The sequence below is a fragment of the Notothenia rossii genome (assembly GCF_949606895.1).
Source record: "Notothenia rossii genome assembly, chromosome: 10".
Lineage (NCBI taxonomy): Eukaryota > Metazoa > Chordata > Actinopteri > Perciformes > Nototheniidae > Notothenia > Notothenia rossii.
Window position 1 is genome coordinate 31300701 of NC_136908.1, and position 17724 is coordinate 31318424.

General features: G+C 40.8%; 2 protein-coding genes and 1 long non-coding RNA gene across 3 annotated transcripts in view; 2 read left to right on the forward strand and 1 right to left on the reverse strand.

Moving 5' to 3' along the window:
* The window catches only part of LOC307022543, an 84790-nt gene that overhangs the window by 42477 nt on the left and 24589 nt on the right, over positions 1-17724 (reverse strand). The window lies entirely within an intron of this gene.
* Positions 5800-9175, forward strand: LOC307022027 (uncharacterized protein; the record flags this gene model as incomplete). The annotated part of the gene is made up of 5 exons (XM_079654603.1): positions 5800-8194; positions 8299-8440; positions 8546-8618; positions 8835-9012; positions 9153-9175. The coding sequence occupies exons 1-5, from the start codon at positions 7816-7818 to the stop codon at positions 9173-9175; spliced, it is 795 nt and encodes a 264-aa protein (XP_079510729.1). The 5' UTR covers positions 5800-7815.
* Positions 11585-16582, forward strand: LOC307022848 (uncharacterized protein). Its single transcript, XM_079655750.1, has 2 exons — positions 11585-15799; positions 16010-16582. The coding sequence occupies exon 1, from the start codon at positions 11941-11943 to the stop codon at positions 13585-13587; it is 1647 nt and encodes a 548-aa protein (XP_079511876.1). The 5' UTR covers positions 11585-11940; the 3' UTR covers positions 13588-15799; positions 16010-16582.

The window sequence follows — 17724 nt, forward strand, 5'->3', positions numbered from 1 at the left end:
ATGAGATATTTTTGTAGCCATTCGTGGTGAAGGCATCTGTGCTATTGTATGCATTATTTTTGACCCAACATTTCTACAGGCATGTCAGAATATGGTACTATTTTCACATGCATATTCTAGCCATTGTCTATTTTTATACCACAAGCTGCAAAATGACCGCCTTACCCCACTGTACAGGCGGGTAGTTGTTTAGATATACCTGGCACCTGCTGGCCGCAGAGGGGCGGCGTAGTTTTGGGCGACGAAAACTGCTGCTCCGGGGCCGGCGAGTCAGGCGGGAGTAAGCTAGTGTCCACAACGGAGGGTAGCGTGATGTCCGCATCTGACCTGTTGCTACTGTCTGCAGTAGATGCAGTGTTGCTGGCGTTTAGTGATGGTTGGTTTAACCATTTTCGTATAAATGATTATCCACAGATCAGATGTGTGTCACTGTCGTGGAAGCACTTTGGAAATGATGCACGCGCAGCGGAGCAGGTCACGCGCACCTGACACAATTTGTTGTTTGTATTTTTCGCTACGTTCTCTTTTTTGAATGGTTGCATAACGTTCAACTTCCCCGAAGATCTCGACGCGAAGCCTGAAGGGTAAACACCAGGTTTACTAATCTACCCGCACAATTTGTCCGGTGTCGGAATGTCTCGCTATGTTAGTACATTCTTAAAAAACAAAACACCATTTAATTTCGGGTTAAAATGTGTTGTAACTGCGTTACTGAGCATTGTAACGGGTAATATATTACCCACATTTCATTAGTAATGCGTTACATTACTTCGTTACAGCAAAAAGTAATATATTACTGTAACTCCGTTACTTTTGTAACGCGTTACACCCAACACTGGTTGTGTCTAATGGTTATGGACATTAACAATTGTGTGTGTGCCAAATGAATAATAAATTCTGGCAAGACCCGCCAAACGAGCAGCTAAGGATTTTGTTGTTCATCATTTCTCCTGTTTTGCAGGAATACTATCTGTCATCGCGCCCTGCATAGTGGGGCCTGTTACACAAGCAACACTAGTTTCTTAACCTGAATTGATAATAGACTATAATCAATTTAAGTTTGCATTCTTATACCATTGTGTACAATAATTATAATGAATAAGTTCAAACAAACTAAAACTTACAGCTGATTAATAACGGTATCTAACTTGAGTTTTTATTATATCAAAAACCTGTTGAAATCCTACTGTTATTTGTACTGTCCCCCAAAAGCGCGTCAGCAGCCTCCAGGAATGCTTCTTTCACAACTTCGTCGTCTTTGAAAGACTTCATGTGTTTCGCAAGAACGTGACTGACACGATAAGATGCTATGGTAGCAACCTTGCTCTTGTTGTTGGGCCTGGTGAAAATGGACTGCTGTGCATTTAGCTGTCCTTTCAGGTCCCTCATCTTTTGGGAGCGTAGGGCAGAATTAGGAGGGAATTCCGTCTCGTAGCGTTTGGGCACTGTTTTGAAATGCCGCTCCTAAATTACCCTTCTTGGATAAAGCTACGCTCGCATTGCAGATGAGACAGATGGACTTTGAATTGGACAGGGTGTCCGCGGGGTCTTAAAAAGTATTAAAAGTTGATAAATCAATTTAGCGAAAATTAAGGCTATTAAAAGTCTTAAACGGCATTTTCCAAAGTATTAAGAAGGTCCACAGCAACGACAACATGAAACACCCTTTAATTTACTGAAACGACATGTCGGGAAACCCCCCAAGCATAGCGCGCCGTAAAATGCTGTTTATAATTTTAAGTTTCGTTGCCTTGCTCCGCTCTGTGGGGGGGGGGGGAACTAAACGACGGGTCCCAAGGTGGGTAGACTGGCATACGCAATGCTCTGGGGGGTCCAACGGCTCCGTGTGTAAGCCCTATATGATAATTTTCTGATAAGGATGAAATAGCCCGCCTCCCTCTCCCCACGTCTCCTGCTGCTGTTGGGATGTCCGAAGAGGGGGAGGAAAAGAGAGGCAGGCACCTTTTATTAAATATTATTATATTATTATACAGAGAACAGAGTCGTTATCAATTTGTTTTAAAGCTTGACCGGCACTTTTCTAATTTTGTACGGAAGATTTAAACTTTAATGGACATGTTGACCGGCGGAACATTTTTTTCCGTTGACCGCACGGTCCCCTCGTTCCTTGGAAGAGGCGGTGAGGTGGGTGTTTTTCATCTTCTGTGGACTACCGGAGAGATATATAGCAGGAGAACACGCCGTCTACCACGGAGAATAAACAGAAGGGCAACCATGGCAACCATGCTCCGGGGTCTTCTTCGCTGCTTTTGGTGTACTTCGGGCGGCAGCAGCGGCCTGGCATATGTACTACATCGTTTCCAGTATTTTACGCCGTTAATGAATCGAATGCGTGTGAACGGAAGACTTTTTTGCGCTTGCGTTGCGTCCTCGTGGGGCTGGGGTCTAAGCCAAACTATATCCGGTCACAGAGATCTGCTATTTTAAAGTAAAGTCAACACATATCGACCCTAAATATAGTCTATATTAAGAACGAGAAAAGTCATAACATATATATCCTTTTTTGTAAACATATGACAAATGTGTGAGGGTGATGACGTCAGAGCATCGTCCTATGTGCCAGGGCTTAGCCCCGGACACATACTTGCCAACCCTCCCGATTTTCGCAGGAGACTCCCGATTTCACTGCCCTCTCTCTTTCTGACAAAATCAGATTTACTCAGGACTGTTTCCACTCTGACTTTAATACAGCTAGACCATTGTTTGGTTTCCATGGTAACACGTCTCTTTAGCAGCGCGCGCAACTGAAAGTCTGATAGGGTGAGGAATATAAAGTCACAGAAAACAGAACAAGAATCGACAACTCGACCCTCTGCTCACTCCTTTCCTGTAAAATACAGGTCCAGCCCACACATATCCTCCATCAAGGATGGTGCCACGCAAGGCAGTGCACTTACAACTACAATAAGCATGTTAATGTTAATCTAATACAGCTCCGGCGATCCACTAGCTCCCCCACCCCCCGTCCCCGCGGTGGTTTTGGAAATGCTCCCGATTTCTGAGGTCTCGAGGTTGGCAAGTATGCCCGGACAGCCCCAGCCCAATTTAACCCCTGGGTATTTGAGAGGGAGCTCCTATATGGCATTACCCCGCTGAAGCTCACCAAAGTTTAACATATTTCATAGTTCAAAGTTTTGTCAATTGTTTTGTTTATTGGTCAAATACTGATTTCTAATGGTTTCTGAGGAGTTTTACTGGAATGAAAGAGCACAGAGTCTACAGAAGCAAAAAAGCAGCATACTGCATTAAACCTGACCTTCACAGAGAGGTTCAAGTTCATGTGGAAAGGAGGCTCCAGTAGTCTGTCTGCACTCTGTTTAGTTTTGCTATCTTACAATCAATATAGTAAATGTGAGGTAAAGTGTGTTGCCAATGTAACCGGTTAGAACTCAATGTTGCGATGAGGTCTTAAAATGTATGGAAAGGGTCTTAAAAAAGGTCTTAAAACGTATTAAATTTGACTTCAGGATTCCTGCATATACCCTGTTGGAATAGATACAAAAATAATCATCCTCCCACTCGGAGTGAAAATTATATATGTTTTGCTTCTGCCATAATTGCGGTCTTGTGTGTCTGCGGACTGTCACTCCTGTTGACACGGACAACGTTAGCGAACGAGTGCACTGCCCACTGCCCACCAGCCACGCCCCGACAAATGGGGTCACGCCGGTCAATCACAAAGCTTTGATGAGTTCAAGTGCATTATTCTGGCACAGGAAGATTATGTTATAGGACATTAACGATAAAACAGAATATTTTTAGACACATCTCGCGATCAACTGGGAATCTCCGGTCGATCGCGATCGACTGGTCGGACACCCCTGGTCTAGTGTCTTGCCTCTGTTGCATTCACTGAACACGGGAAATTACATTTCTGCTGTCCTCTCTAGTGTCATGATGAGTTTCAGGTAAAGCATGGTGGATGTATTATATGATTGACTCAATAATATAATACATGACTTTGAGAGTAGGCAATCTAGGCATAGTAACACAATTAATTAAACATACTTATCACGGCGACGGTGTACTGAGATTATTATTATTATTTTTTTTTTTGTTGCTAGGGGGCCCCTAGTGGCTGCTTATGTCGCTTAATGGGTCGGGCCGGCTCTTAATGGGTCGGGCCGGCTGTGACTGTATATATATATATAGTGCAATAAGCTTCTTAGTGCAATAAGAAGCTACAGGGATGTTAATCTAACGTCGGTAATATTAACTTTATTTAATACAACATTTACGGTACAAGATTTAATCATACAGCCCAAGTATGATAATGAATTACAGCAAACATGTGCAATATATCTATTATTACAGCTCCGTAGGATGGCAGTAAGACGATATGGGTCCGTTCTTATTGTGCATCCATGGGTAAAGATAAACGCAACTCACATTGGTTTCTCAAACAGTATCTCTGTAAACTATGTTTATTCACTGAATTTCACTCTCTGCCTTTAACAGCTCGTAGCTCCAGCCCCCACCCTCTCTGTTAGCACAGTGTGCTCTGATTGGTCGGAACGCGTCTATCGTTTTTCCAACCCAGTTTAGATCCCACTTCCGCATTACGCAAGCATCGACGCGGCGTTACGTCACAGCATCAACCTGGCGTTACATCCCTATGGTTACATCACTGCCTCACGCGGCACACCCGCGAAATCTGAATCTGACAAGCGAAATACCGTCCTTTTAAACGTATGACTGACGACCACACTTATGCAGTGCTGAGGTAATGTTAATTTCATCATTTAATACCTCCTGCAGTTGATGCAAACAAGTAAGTGGATCATGCAGTCAACTTGGGATTGTATCCTGGGACTTCAGCATTCAGCAGTCCCCTGTTCCTACCTCACCCCTCCCACTGTCCCAGCCTTCACCTGGTGAGACATATACACCAATTAAAAGGCATGATTATTACACAGTCAACCCTTATTCAGAGTGCCTAATAAATGTATATATTTTTTCACAGTGCAGATTTTGGCGTTTTTGGGACCATCGCACATGTGTGTAAGTAACAAGTATGCTGTATAATCTGCAACAACTGTCAGGTGGTGTTATTGATTATCTTTGCAAAAGAGCCCCCACCAATATTGATTTTGAAAAATATATTTTAATTGAAATATGGGAGCAAAAACAAAAGGGTAGAATTGATCATACCATATTATGTTATTTTTGCAACTGTTTTTATTATATTGTGTTGTTTTGTTTATATATACTGTATATATATATATATATATATATATATATATATATATATATATATACATATATATATATATATGTATGTGTGTGTTTACAAATGAATTAATATAAAGTGTATATATGTGAGTGTGTGTATAAATTAATGAATACATCTGTGTGTATAAATGAATAAATACATGTGAGTACATATAAGTGTGTTTATATATATATATATATATATATGTTAATAAATGAATAAATGTGTGTATATATATATATATATATATAAAATAGTGTCATTAAATAATGCTGTCAGATAAATGAAGTACACAGTAATAGACATACAGTATAAGTGTGTGTTTATATATATATATTTATAAAACGTACAAGTCAAATCAAGCAATCTGATTGGTTCTTAGCTGTGATATAATGAGCGTATACCACGGCCTGTTGTGAGATATTGCTTAAATATATATATATATATATATATATATATATATATATGTTTATAAATGTGTATATATATATATATATATATAAAATAGTATCATTAAATAATGCTGTCAGATAATTCTGCACTTACACCAGATGATCTGATAAGATATTTAAAGCGTCTTTTGTTTGTCCTGAAAACGACATTTGAGGATACACAGGCTATTCTGATAAGATATTTAAAACGTCTTTTGTTTGTCCTGAAAACGACATTTGAGGATACACACAGGCTATTTATAGATGATAAAACACCAGTAATACAATCTCAGGACTCTTCGATATGGCTTTGATTACAGGATCGTTTACTTTCAGTCAACAAATCCTTTGGAAAGACAAAAAACAACTATTCAATATCCTTCTTTAACGCGACCGCCGAAGATGAAGTCTATGACGCTATCGCGTAGAGCTACGTCGATCCTTGCGTAATGCGGAAGTGGGCGTGGTTAAATCTAAACTGGGTTGGAAAAACGATAGACGCGGTCGGGACACGTAACATGAACGTGCCGGGCGGCGCGGTCCGTGGGTTAGTTGCACGTTCATAATGCAGAGGGAAATAACTCTCAGAATAACGTTATTAGCACATTATTACAACTTGAGGAACGAATGTTTTTAATAAGGGCTATACAAGTGTTCATACTGGGTAGTTTATTTAGTTTAAAAAAAAATATCAAACGATTTACCAAACGGAAGTGTAGTGCCGCCGTTTGGCCACCACGAATATTTTCATCTGAGTCCGGTGCACTTCCTGGGGGTTTGAGGTTTGTTGATAAAATGTAGGCCCATTCCCAAACCGCTCCCTACACCCTACCCCTCCGTTTGCGCGTTCACGCGGAGGGTCCGCCATATTGAGTGCTGTTCCAAACCAACGAGTGTGGAGCGGTGTGGAGGGGGAGTGGGCTATCAAGCCCTCAAACAGCGAGTCTGCAGCGGTGCTGACTTGAGACCGGTCTCTACCTGACCGGAGTCACGCTGTGTGTGTCCGTCAGGAAACACGCTGTTTACAAGTAGTTCCAGCAAACATAATGAAAGATGTTTGGAGTTTTATTTTAGTTATTAATTTACATTTTTTGTCTAAGAGATGCTGATTTGAAACCGTTGTTACATACAGTTATGGCATTTCCTGTTTCTGCCGGAGAAAGTGGAGTCCGTCCCAAAGCTTGCCGCTGTATTTACTCCCTCCATCTGACAGGAGGGAGCCTCGTTGAGCTGCGAGTGTGGCTACAGACCATAGACTGTATAGAGAACCGCAGTGACGCGTCATAAAACCCGGAAGTAAATTAGCATTTTTAGCACTTCCGGTTCCTTCCTCAAAAAGCAATGCATTTTTTCCATAGGGTTTTGGAAAATAGCTCGAAATAAGGTCTGTGGTTGACACAAATTTAAGAGGTAATTGACGTTTTGTTCTACGACATTAAATACGTCAGCAGTGACCCCACTGGGGATTTTTGAAGAGTTTACGTGTCTGAAAAACGATGGTTGTTACCGAATGGCTGAATAGGACTACAGAAATTGTCGAGGCCGTTGTACGTCATTACGCCGAACACGTAAACACTCCCGCTAAGTTTGTTTTCCCCTGTGTTCTGCTTGAAAGCAAGTAGGGGAGAGCGGGGTAATGTGGGACACCGGGTAATGTGAGACACCCGCTGTAACTAGGCAAAGAAACAAATTTGCGGTCATGTGACCATAATGTTTTCAAGCCCCTCCCACCCCCCACTTGTCATGAAGGAGAAGTTGGTGCTGGTTCTGTGGTAAGTATTTTTTTTCACAAAAATGTGTTTGTTGCATGTAAAAGTAAATTTTCTTACTGCGAACGTAATCAACTGTAGTATCAAAGCAAATTGATTCAGGTTGAAAAACTTATATCATACATGTTGATGAACTTCCAACATATAAAACCATGTGATTGATGCTAGTTAAAGATTAGCCTGAATTGCCTAGAGATGTTGTTTTTTCTAAAATGGTGGCTGTGGGGTAAAGTGAGACAGATGCTGTGGGGTAAAGTGAGACGCTGACTCACTTTACCCCGACATGAAGCACAAGTTAAGTTTAGTCTTATATATATTTTAGTCTAATATTACAATACATATGTTTTAATTTTAATGTCATAAACATTGTAGAAAAGTCATCATGCCAAGACGATACATCAGGAAGACAGCTTGGGGCCAAACACCCCTCACAGAGATGGAGAGTGCAGCTGCAGAGGTCATGCAAGGAAAGAAGTCCTTAAGACAAGCAGGAAAGGAAAAAAATATCGACAAGACAACCCTCCAAAGATTCATTAAGAAAATAGAGAAAGGGAGAGTTAAATCAGTAGCCTGGGGTGCAGTAGCTGAGGCAAAAAGATTACTGACAGATGAGATGGAGGAGGAGCTTGCCCAACATTTAAAACAACTGGCTGACCAGTTCCATGGCCTTGCTCCAGTTAAGTGCCGTGAACTGGCATTTGAATATGCAGACAAAAACCATATCCCTGTCCCTGCCAATTGGATGGAGAAACAATGTGCAGGTAGGCTAGGGTGCGCAAGAGATCACATGATTCTGTAGGTCAACTTAGGCCAACTGATCTTGCCACAAAGCTTATCTTATAATAACGAATTGTCCACTCTTTAGGAGTAGAGTGGTTTGGCAGCTTTCTAGCCCGTCGCCATCTCTCTGTCCGAACTCCGGAGGCAACATCCCTGGGAAGGGCTACAGCCTTCAATAAGACTACAGTGGGGGAGTTCTTTACAAATCTGGCTGTAGTGATGGACAGGTGACAGAATTAATTCTTTAGTTGCAAATGTTTTATGGAGGCTTTACCTGTAAGATTTGGTTTTGATTCTGATAAGGTTCTTCCCTTGCCTCTCTTCTTTAACAGACACACATTTCCTCCACACATGATTTACAATGTGGATGAAACAGGCGTCTTTACAGTACAAAAGCCACGGCAGGTAAGCTACTAGAGAGCAGCAGACTGATACTGAGTGGCTTGTGATAATGACCAGCTAGCTATTGGCAGAATGCTGAAACTAATGCTATTAGTAATGTTGTGAGCCTGTGAACTAGAAAAAAATGAATGGACTGCAACAAAATAAAATGTACCTTTAGACCAATAGTAGCCTACTGATTGCACATGCCATTGATTCTAAACTTTCTACTTGATTCAGGTTGTGACAGAGAAAGGGAAAAAGCAAGTTGGTTCTATCACATCAGCTGAGAGAGGAGAACTGGTGACTGTGGTGTGTGCAGTGAATGCTGCTGGGAATGCCATACCTCCCATGTTTGTCTTCCCCAGAGTTAGGTTTAAGGACGACTTCATGATAGGAGCACCTCCAGGAGCCAAAGGTGCCTCCACCAGAACAGGATGGATGAACGAAGACACCTGGCCTGAGTTCCTCGATCACTTGATAAAGCACACTAAGTGCACTCCTGACCATCCCATGCTGCTAATCCTGGATAATCTGAGAGCTCACATCTCACTCAAGGCAGTGGAGAAAGCAAAGAGTAATGGGAATAGATTTCAAAATACTGCTGCTGTTTATAAAGCACTGAATGGTTTAGGACCAAAATGCATTTCTGACCTCCTGCTAAATTATGAACCATCCAGATCTCTCAGGTCTTCAGGGACTGGTCAGATTTCTGTCCCCAGAGTCAGAACTAAACATGGAAAAGCAGCGTACAGTTATTATGCTCCAAATATCTGGAACAAACTCCCAGAAACCTGCAGGTCCGCTGCAACTCTTACTACTTTTAAATCCAGGCTGAAGACTTTTCTTTTTGTCACTGCTCTTAATTGAACTATTCATATCTTAGACTGCACTGTAACTTTTATCCATGTATTTTTTCTTTTAATGTTTATTTTATTAGCTTTTCTTTTTAATGACTGATTTTAAATTCCATTTTCTTAATGTCTTTCATTTTTTGTAAAGCGCTTTGAATTGCCTTGTGTTGAAAAGTGCTATATAAATAAACTTGCCTTGCCTAATAAAGATTTCATGTGACACATACAATTGATTTGTTGATGGGAATTAATGTGAATAAATTAACTCGGTCTTAAAAGGTTAACGGTACTCTTGCTATCACTACTCACCGACACTATAAACCTTGTCCCTCATGCTAGCCCTGACAACACCGGTAAGCACACCTTCATCTAGGCTGCACTGTAACGTGTCCTGACTTGTAGTGGTTTTCTCCTCTATCTACACTCTTCTTGTCATCTTTGTAAAACGATATCAGACTGGTAATTGACACAGCCATGACTTCTAGTTAAATTCAGTGTGGCTAAAATGAAAAGCTTTGTTAAAATATGCAAGCACGCGAAAGTCAAATTCAGCTTTATTGTCAAAAATTCTACATGTGTTATACATCCAGAAATATCGAAATATCGTTTCCCACAGTGTGACATGTATACATAAAACAAAAAGGGCCTAGATAAACGTGGTATACATTAAACAAAACGGGCCTAGATAACCGGGGTATACAGTTTAAAATGTTAATATATTTAAAGTGTTCAAAGTGCAGTTTCAGTGCAAGTCAGTTGAAACGATCTTAAGTTGGCGTGACGTTGAAGTTGTGCGACCCTGCTGCTGTACTGGCTTGTTGTTCGTTTATAGCATAACGTTAGCATTTCGCTTTTGGCGACTAGATTTATGATTCAAAAATTATAAAAGTAGGGTTGACATGTGGAGATTATCCGGCTGAACAAAACGTGATCCCTCTCTTAAATGTGTGTCAACCACAGACCTAATTTCGAGCTATTTTCCAAAATCCTATGGAGAATTTGCATTGGTTTTTCAAGAAGGAACCAGAAGAAGTTTACTTCCGGGTTTTACGACGCGTCACTGCGGTTCTCTATATGTTGCAGGGACTACTAGAATCATCATAAACATAAAGGGGTTAAATAAAAAAAATGTATGTGTTTTAGAGGACATTTCAGAATATCGCGATATATATCGTATATCGCGATATAGTCAGTAAATATCGCGATATCATTTAGAGACCATATCGCCCAGCCCTACCTTTAAGTAAAAGTAGATATACATTGGTCTTAAAATACTAGTACAGTTGTATTATCAGCAAAAATGTACTACAAGTTTCAAAAGTAAAAACAGTAGTCATTATGCACAATGGCTCTTTTTAATGTATTTTTTGTAATCATAGATTATTATAATATTGTGTTTTATTCACTTACACATACAAATACAAGAGATTAAATGTTGTAGTTTTTCAAAGTGACCAAGGATAGCGAACTTTAGATTTTCTTTTTAAACATGGGGTCTGTCCACACGGCTCGTCCACACGGCCCGTCCACACGGCCCGTCCACACAGCGGCGTGCGTTGAAGCTTCAACGCTTCTGCCCATTCACTTTGAATGGGGTGACGTCACGCTTCGCCGAACTGCATTGTGGGGAGCGTAGTCAAAAGTTGAACCATGTTCAAAGTTGAATCATGTTCAACTTTTGAAGCTTCGACGGAAGCGTCAGCCAATCAAATCCAGTTTATGAAAATCTGCCAGTACAACTGCTCGCCAATCAAACTGCGTGTATGCTGCGAGAGCCATACCGCAGGTCATTTCTACATGTTCCATAAAATGGAGGAGAAAATAATCATTGCGGTAGTGAATCACCCAGTGCTGTATGATCAGTCTCTGTTCATCTACCGGGATACAAACCGGAGGAGCCAGGCATGGAGGGAGGTGGCAGAGATAGTGGGTGAAACTGGTAGGTTTTCGCCTGTTTGGGGAGTTTATATCCAGTGTACCTCGTTTTAACTTTGAATGGAAAGCTAGCAGGCATAGACAGTATATATAGCTAGCATGGAATGTTTTTTGCTTTGTATGTCGGGGGCGGGAGATTCATGTGATTGGTTGTTGGTCGCGTTGCTCGCGTTGACTGACGCTTGGCGGTGGGCGTATCTGAAGCATGGGGATTTTTTTTATAAATGGACGTAGGGTCCGTGACGTCACCCATAGGATTCTGCAGTTGCCGAGAAGCCCTTAGTTAGGGTGACCAAACGTCCTCTTTTGCCCGGACATGTCCTCTTTTCACGCCCTGTCCGGGTCGTCCGGGGGGGGTTTATAAATTCATGAAAATGTCCGGGTTTCGCAGACCGTTTGCATGTACTTAAATTGACTGGCGAATTGCACAGAATACTACGGTACTCTGTTGCGTGTGTGACGTAATCCCTGAGTCTGAAGCTTTGTGGGCGGCTCTACAACTACGCTGACACACAAACAGAGGAAGGGGACAGAGCGGACCGCCGCTCACATTCACAATGCCAAAGCGCAAATGTACTTTTACAGATGAATTGCAGAAGAAATTCCAAATGTACCGGCCCGGTCGGAACAAATGGGAGGCGGAGTGCACCGTGTGCAAAGCTTGCACATACGTGTGTGTGTCCAATAAAGGTGCAGGCGATCTTAAAGCGCACATGGACACAGACAAACATAGGAAAGCTGTGCAAGGTGAGAGTTTGTCGGCAAAGTTGACAGACTTCTTTGTTAGACCAGGCAAAACAGAGGATGCTGTAAATGCAGCGGAGAGTGCGTTTGCATTTCACACTGTGAAACATCACAACAGCTACAGATCTATGGATTGCACAAGTGCCTTGCTAAAAAAAGCATTTCCAGACTCTGACACTGCCAAAAAATTCAGTAGTGCGCGCACTAAAACCGAAGCCATTGTCAATGGTGTTATAGCGCCCCACTCGATTGATGTCGCACATGAAGCACTTAAAGAAATCCAGTACTGTGGTGTTTCTACAGACGGGAGTAACCACGGAGCAGTGAAAATATTCCCAATCATAATCCAGTACTTTGACTGGAAGAGGGGTGGCATGCAAACAAAATTAATCGAGTTTAAAGACACACCAAATGAGACAGCAGAAACCATTGCACAATATCTCATTGAAACATTGGCAAAAAACAATTTGTCTGAAAAATGCATTGCATTTACTGGCGACAATTGCAACACAAACTTTGGAGGAATCCTACGTGATGAAGGGGGAAAGAATGTGTTTGCAAATTTGAAGAGGTTGCTGCTGAAGAACACTCTGATCGGTGTGGGTTGCCCAGCACACATATTGAATAATTGTGTTCATCATGGGGCAGACAAAATAGATATTGACCTTGAGAATATCATGTTCAAAATCTACCAGTTCTTCCACATTTACACTGTGCGCACTGAGAGCCTGAAGGAGTACTGTGATTTTGTTGACATTGAATACAGAAGGATGCTTTCTCACAGCAAGACAAGGTGGCTGTCATTGTTCCCAGGCATTGAGAGGATGATACAGATGTTTCCAGCCTTAAAGACATTCTTTCTGTCTCAGCAAAAACCACCCACAGTGATCAAGAAGTTTTTTGTAAACGAATTCAGTGAGATCTACCTCTGGCACATGCACTCACTCATGTCTGCGTTCCACACCCACATTCAAGACATGGAAAAGGAGAAGAACTCCATTATGGAGGTAAAGAAAATAATGAACAGCATCCACACCATTCTTCTTGAACGCAAGAGCAACAACTTCATGTCCCTTAAAGTTAAGGGACTACTGGCACAAAAGCGTAGTGATGGACTTGGTAAGGAATATGACCAGTTCTGTGCTGATGTGCAAGGCCTGTACAGTACATGTCTGGAGTATCTGGAGAAGTGGATGACTCCCATGGAAGAGTTCTCCACATTCACGTGGATGGATCTGAGTGAGCCACCAGAGTGGAATGATGTGGAGGCCTGCATCAAGTTCCTAGGAGAGAAGGGGGTGGTAATTGATTATGTCAAGTGTTTTGACCAGGTCACCAATCTGAAGAGATTCACAGAAAGGTGCAACCGTGATGAGGAGTTCAGTGGAATGCAGGTGCACCAGAAGTGGACCAAATATTTTGAGAAACCAAAAGCATTGCATGTTACTCAGAACTACTGAAGATTGCACAGTTTGTCTTTGCACTTTCCTCTCACAATGCAAATGTTGAGAGGGTTTTCTCACTGATGCAGAGCCAGTGGACCAAGGAGAGGAACCAGCTGTCTGTTGAGTCACTGAAGGGGATTCTATTTGTGCAATACAATTTGAAAGACATGTCTTGCAAAGACTTTCATGCTTATTTGTTGAGCAACCGAAACCTGCTGGGAAAGATCAGCTCCACAGCTAAATATCGATGGGCAGACAAGGAGGATGAAGAAGAAAAGCAGGATAAAGAAGATTGAAGTATGCAGCTATGCAGAGAGAGAAAGCTATGTAGCCGTGGGAGAGAAACTTTAAACTTTTAATTTTAAATTGGGACCCTAGAAAACAGTTTGAAGCTAGAAATATGTGAAAAGTTGTCGTTTCACTGTGGTTGTTTACAATGACAGGGCCTGGAATTGTGTTTACAAACATTTAAAGTAGGCTTATATTTGGTTCATGGTGCCTCAAAATGTGTTTGGTTTGATTTAGGTAATCAAATGTTATGTTAGGTTATGTTCACTAATGGCAATTATGCAAATGTAAAATCCAAAACTGCATAGTGCACTTTTAAAATAATTACATTAGTATCTTTGTGAGGTTACTGTTTTATTGTTTACATTGACAAGATACAAAGAGATTATTTGTTAAAGCTGGATTTTCTATTTTCTACTATTTCATATATTTTGTTATTTATTTTTGTCTAGTAAGACTTGAAAAGAGAGCTATTATTTTGTTACAGATTGATGTTTAAGTTATTCTTGTGCATTTGAGATTTGTCAGAGATAATTCTAGGCATAATAAAGCATGTTGATTGTTGAGTAACCTTGGTTTGGTGTGTCTTTGGTTATAGAGAGATATTATTGTGTTATATACAGTAAAATAATATAAATAATAATTGTATATCCATACAGAGGAGGCATACTTTAAAACAATAAGGCATCTTTGAGTAAACGTTGAGTATCATTAAGTATCTCGAGGCTGGGGGCAGCATGTCCTCTTTTTTGGAAATCAAAATATGGTCACCCTACCTTAGTAGGCGGAGTCGGCCACTAACGGCTCGACACTGACGTCAGAGTTCAACTCCCGCCTGCTCCAAATAGAGAGGCAAAGTCCCTCCCCTTCCGGGAGCCTCCATGGGACCCCGGAAGCGGAAAATTATACATTGAAGTCAATGGAGAGAGAAAAGTTATCTTTTGATCCAGTTTGAATTGTGCCACGAATGACACATATGATGTTTGTCAATCTTAAACAATCATTTCCATGTAAAAAAAAATCACAGTTTGTCCTAAAACTGTTGAAATATAAGACTATGAAAAATACACAACTAGAAAGACTACAAATCCCAAATCGCATTCTGGGTCGCGTAAGTGATGTCATAGGCGATAATGCTCCAAGACTGGTTGCTACTCGCAATTAAAGCAAAGAAGAAGAAGAAGATCTCATAACTGTTTTATTCCCTCCAATAAATATAAGAGATTGCTCCAATAAATTCACTTTTACAAGATGCCTGTGTGCTTTGTACCAGGTTGTAATCACAAAAGTGAGCATACCACTTGCTCGTTCTATCGCTTCCCGTCTGGTGAAAGGACCAGGACCAAACATATCAGGTAATATACATATTTTGCATGGAACATAGTCAAGTTAGTTACCTAGCTAGTAGCGAGCACATTCGTTTGCATTACATTACATTACTTAGCCTTGTCATTTGTATTAGCCTTAACATGAAGTAAACCAACATGTTAAACAGTAAGCGTAGTCATGATGGTAAGTATTTTGTGAAACATTTGAAGAGTAGCCTATCGCCCCCTACCCCAGGTGCTAAGGGGGCGGGAGGTAGGCTAACGCCACATTAGCATCAGCGATCTTTTCTACTTCATGCTATCTGCACAAATGGTTAACATTGAACATTAAAATATCAGGCAGTTCAGGGAGGGTCGAAGGAAGGCAGGCAGGCAGCTTTGCATGACATTCTTCTGGACGTGTTTCATTGTGATGATAGTGAGTGTGGAAAGACAGTAGTTGAGTGATTACTGAGAGAAAATTATTAAAATAGATAATTATTCAGTGTTGTTACTTTAAAGTGTTGTTACTGACCTTTTTCTCTTTTATTTTCTTTACCTCACCTGTAACTGCTGAGACCATGAGGAACATGCACACTGGACTGACCTGCTCTGGCAACCTGATTTCCACTGTACGTAATAGTATTTGGTTATTATTTATATACATCAGAGGCACAATGCATTGAGTGACACACATGTATTGAGTGTGATATTTTGCATTGGTCATGTGAAATCATCTTTACATACTAGAAAACTGTAGGAGCGGCAACTTGTTTTGAAATTGAATTTTTAATATCTGATAATAAAGTTGATCTGTTTTCTTTATTCTTCTCTCTTCCCAGCTCCATCCATCTCCATTCTCTGTTCCTGCAGGTCCTGCTTGCTAATCAATGCTCATATTTTTTTTACACAATTACAAATAAAGTCAATGTATTGTATGACATGATGTTGTGCTTCATTCTGAGTCAATAATACATTAATTCTGCCTTCAACTGCAAAATGATTGTGGACTGCACCGACATCCATGTAGCTGCCCCCCAGTAAGATGAACCAAGCAAAGCTGACACTCAACATACAGCTGTGCTCTTAAGTTTACATGAAGAATTTGTGAAATATTGGTAATAACAGGTTTAAATGATTATTAGTAATTAATTATATAATTGTCTCATTGTAGACGAGCAGACAGGGAGCCAGATGAGAAAAGCAGAATATGCAGCTGCCATTTTCCACATGGAAAAGAGAAAGGGCCAAGTGTATTTGAGTGGACAAAAGAGAAATCCCAAATACGAAAAATAAAATTATACAATTTACAGATATGTATACAAATATATATATCCTATATATACCATCATGTATAATGATGGTGTATGATGTAGAAGGAAGTGTGGTAGATAACAAGTAAATATAGAGTTAAATACAGATCCATGTTAAAGCAAAAGATGGAATAACTAAGAAGCACGCAGTATATTAATAATTACATGCAACAATTAAATAACTGCTCAGCATCTCCACCACAATCCCAATCTGCTGTGTCCTGTTTTCCTCCCCTCTGCATAACACCCCATCACACATACGAAGCACAACGCAGAGTCCGAGGGTGTTAAGAGTATGTTTATTTAAATGTCCTCCTCTCTACTGGCCAACACAGGGAGCATATGCTGGGTGTAGAATTTTTCCAGGAGGAGGAGATTTCCATGCCATTCAGGGTGTTTGGGGATGGGGATGATCGCCTCCTTTGTGTTCCACAGCAGCAGAGACTCCGGTCTGTGATGTGCAGCTGTTATATAATATAAAATACATTTTGGAAAAAAATTTGATCAAAAAAGGATTTGGTCAGGATCTAGAGTCAGTGTTTAGTTTATTAATTAATCAATGCTCTCTACATTAGGAAAACACATACCAGTGTACCAGAGGGAGTCACACACAGCTGTGCCGAGATAACCAAACAAATTGACAAGATAACCAAAATGCTTGAATCTACACACAGCAAATAAACTCAAATGACACAACGAGATGTAAAAGGAGATCACACATATAGTCGATAAAAAACTGGCCGCTTCAATCTGAAGAGCAACTAAAACTAAAACACGGGAGTGTATCTTGTTCTTGTGAACACTAATGTTATCCACAGCATACACAGAGACCACAAAGTTCTTAAGGAGAAAACTAGTTGCTAAAACAAAACACGTTAGTGTACCTTGTTAGCTAATGTTAGCTAGCTGACATTAACGTTACACATTGCACTCGTGTTACTCACCGAAACCTTGTAAAGCCGGTCCCGCATGCTGGCTCTTACAGAACCGACTAACTCCCCTTTCGTGTATATACAGCTCTCAACATGCCTGTAGTGATTTTCACCTCGTTTTATACTTTTTCGCCTCATTCTGAAAGAAACATGTGAAATTTGCTAACGTGACGGCCATCTTTGTGATGGTGACGCGTATTGTGCGAGACCAGAGACCTGTAGTTCACTGAGCGGTTTCACACAAAAAAATGTGTAACTTCACAGTTTTACGACACATTTTTATTTTTTTGACTTGCAAAATGTTCTTTTAAT

Excerpts from the sequence above, each read along its gene's own strand:
- LOC307022848 (XM_079655750.1), top strand. The coding sequence starts at position 11,941 with ATGCCAAAGCGCAAATGTACTTTTACAGATGAATTGCAGAAGAAATTC.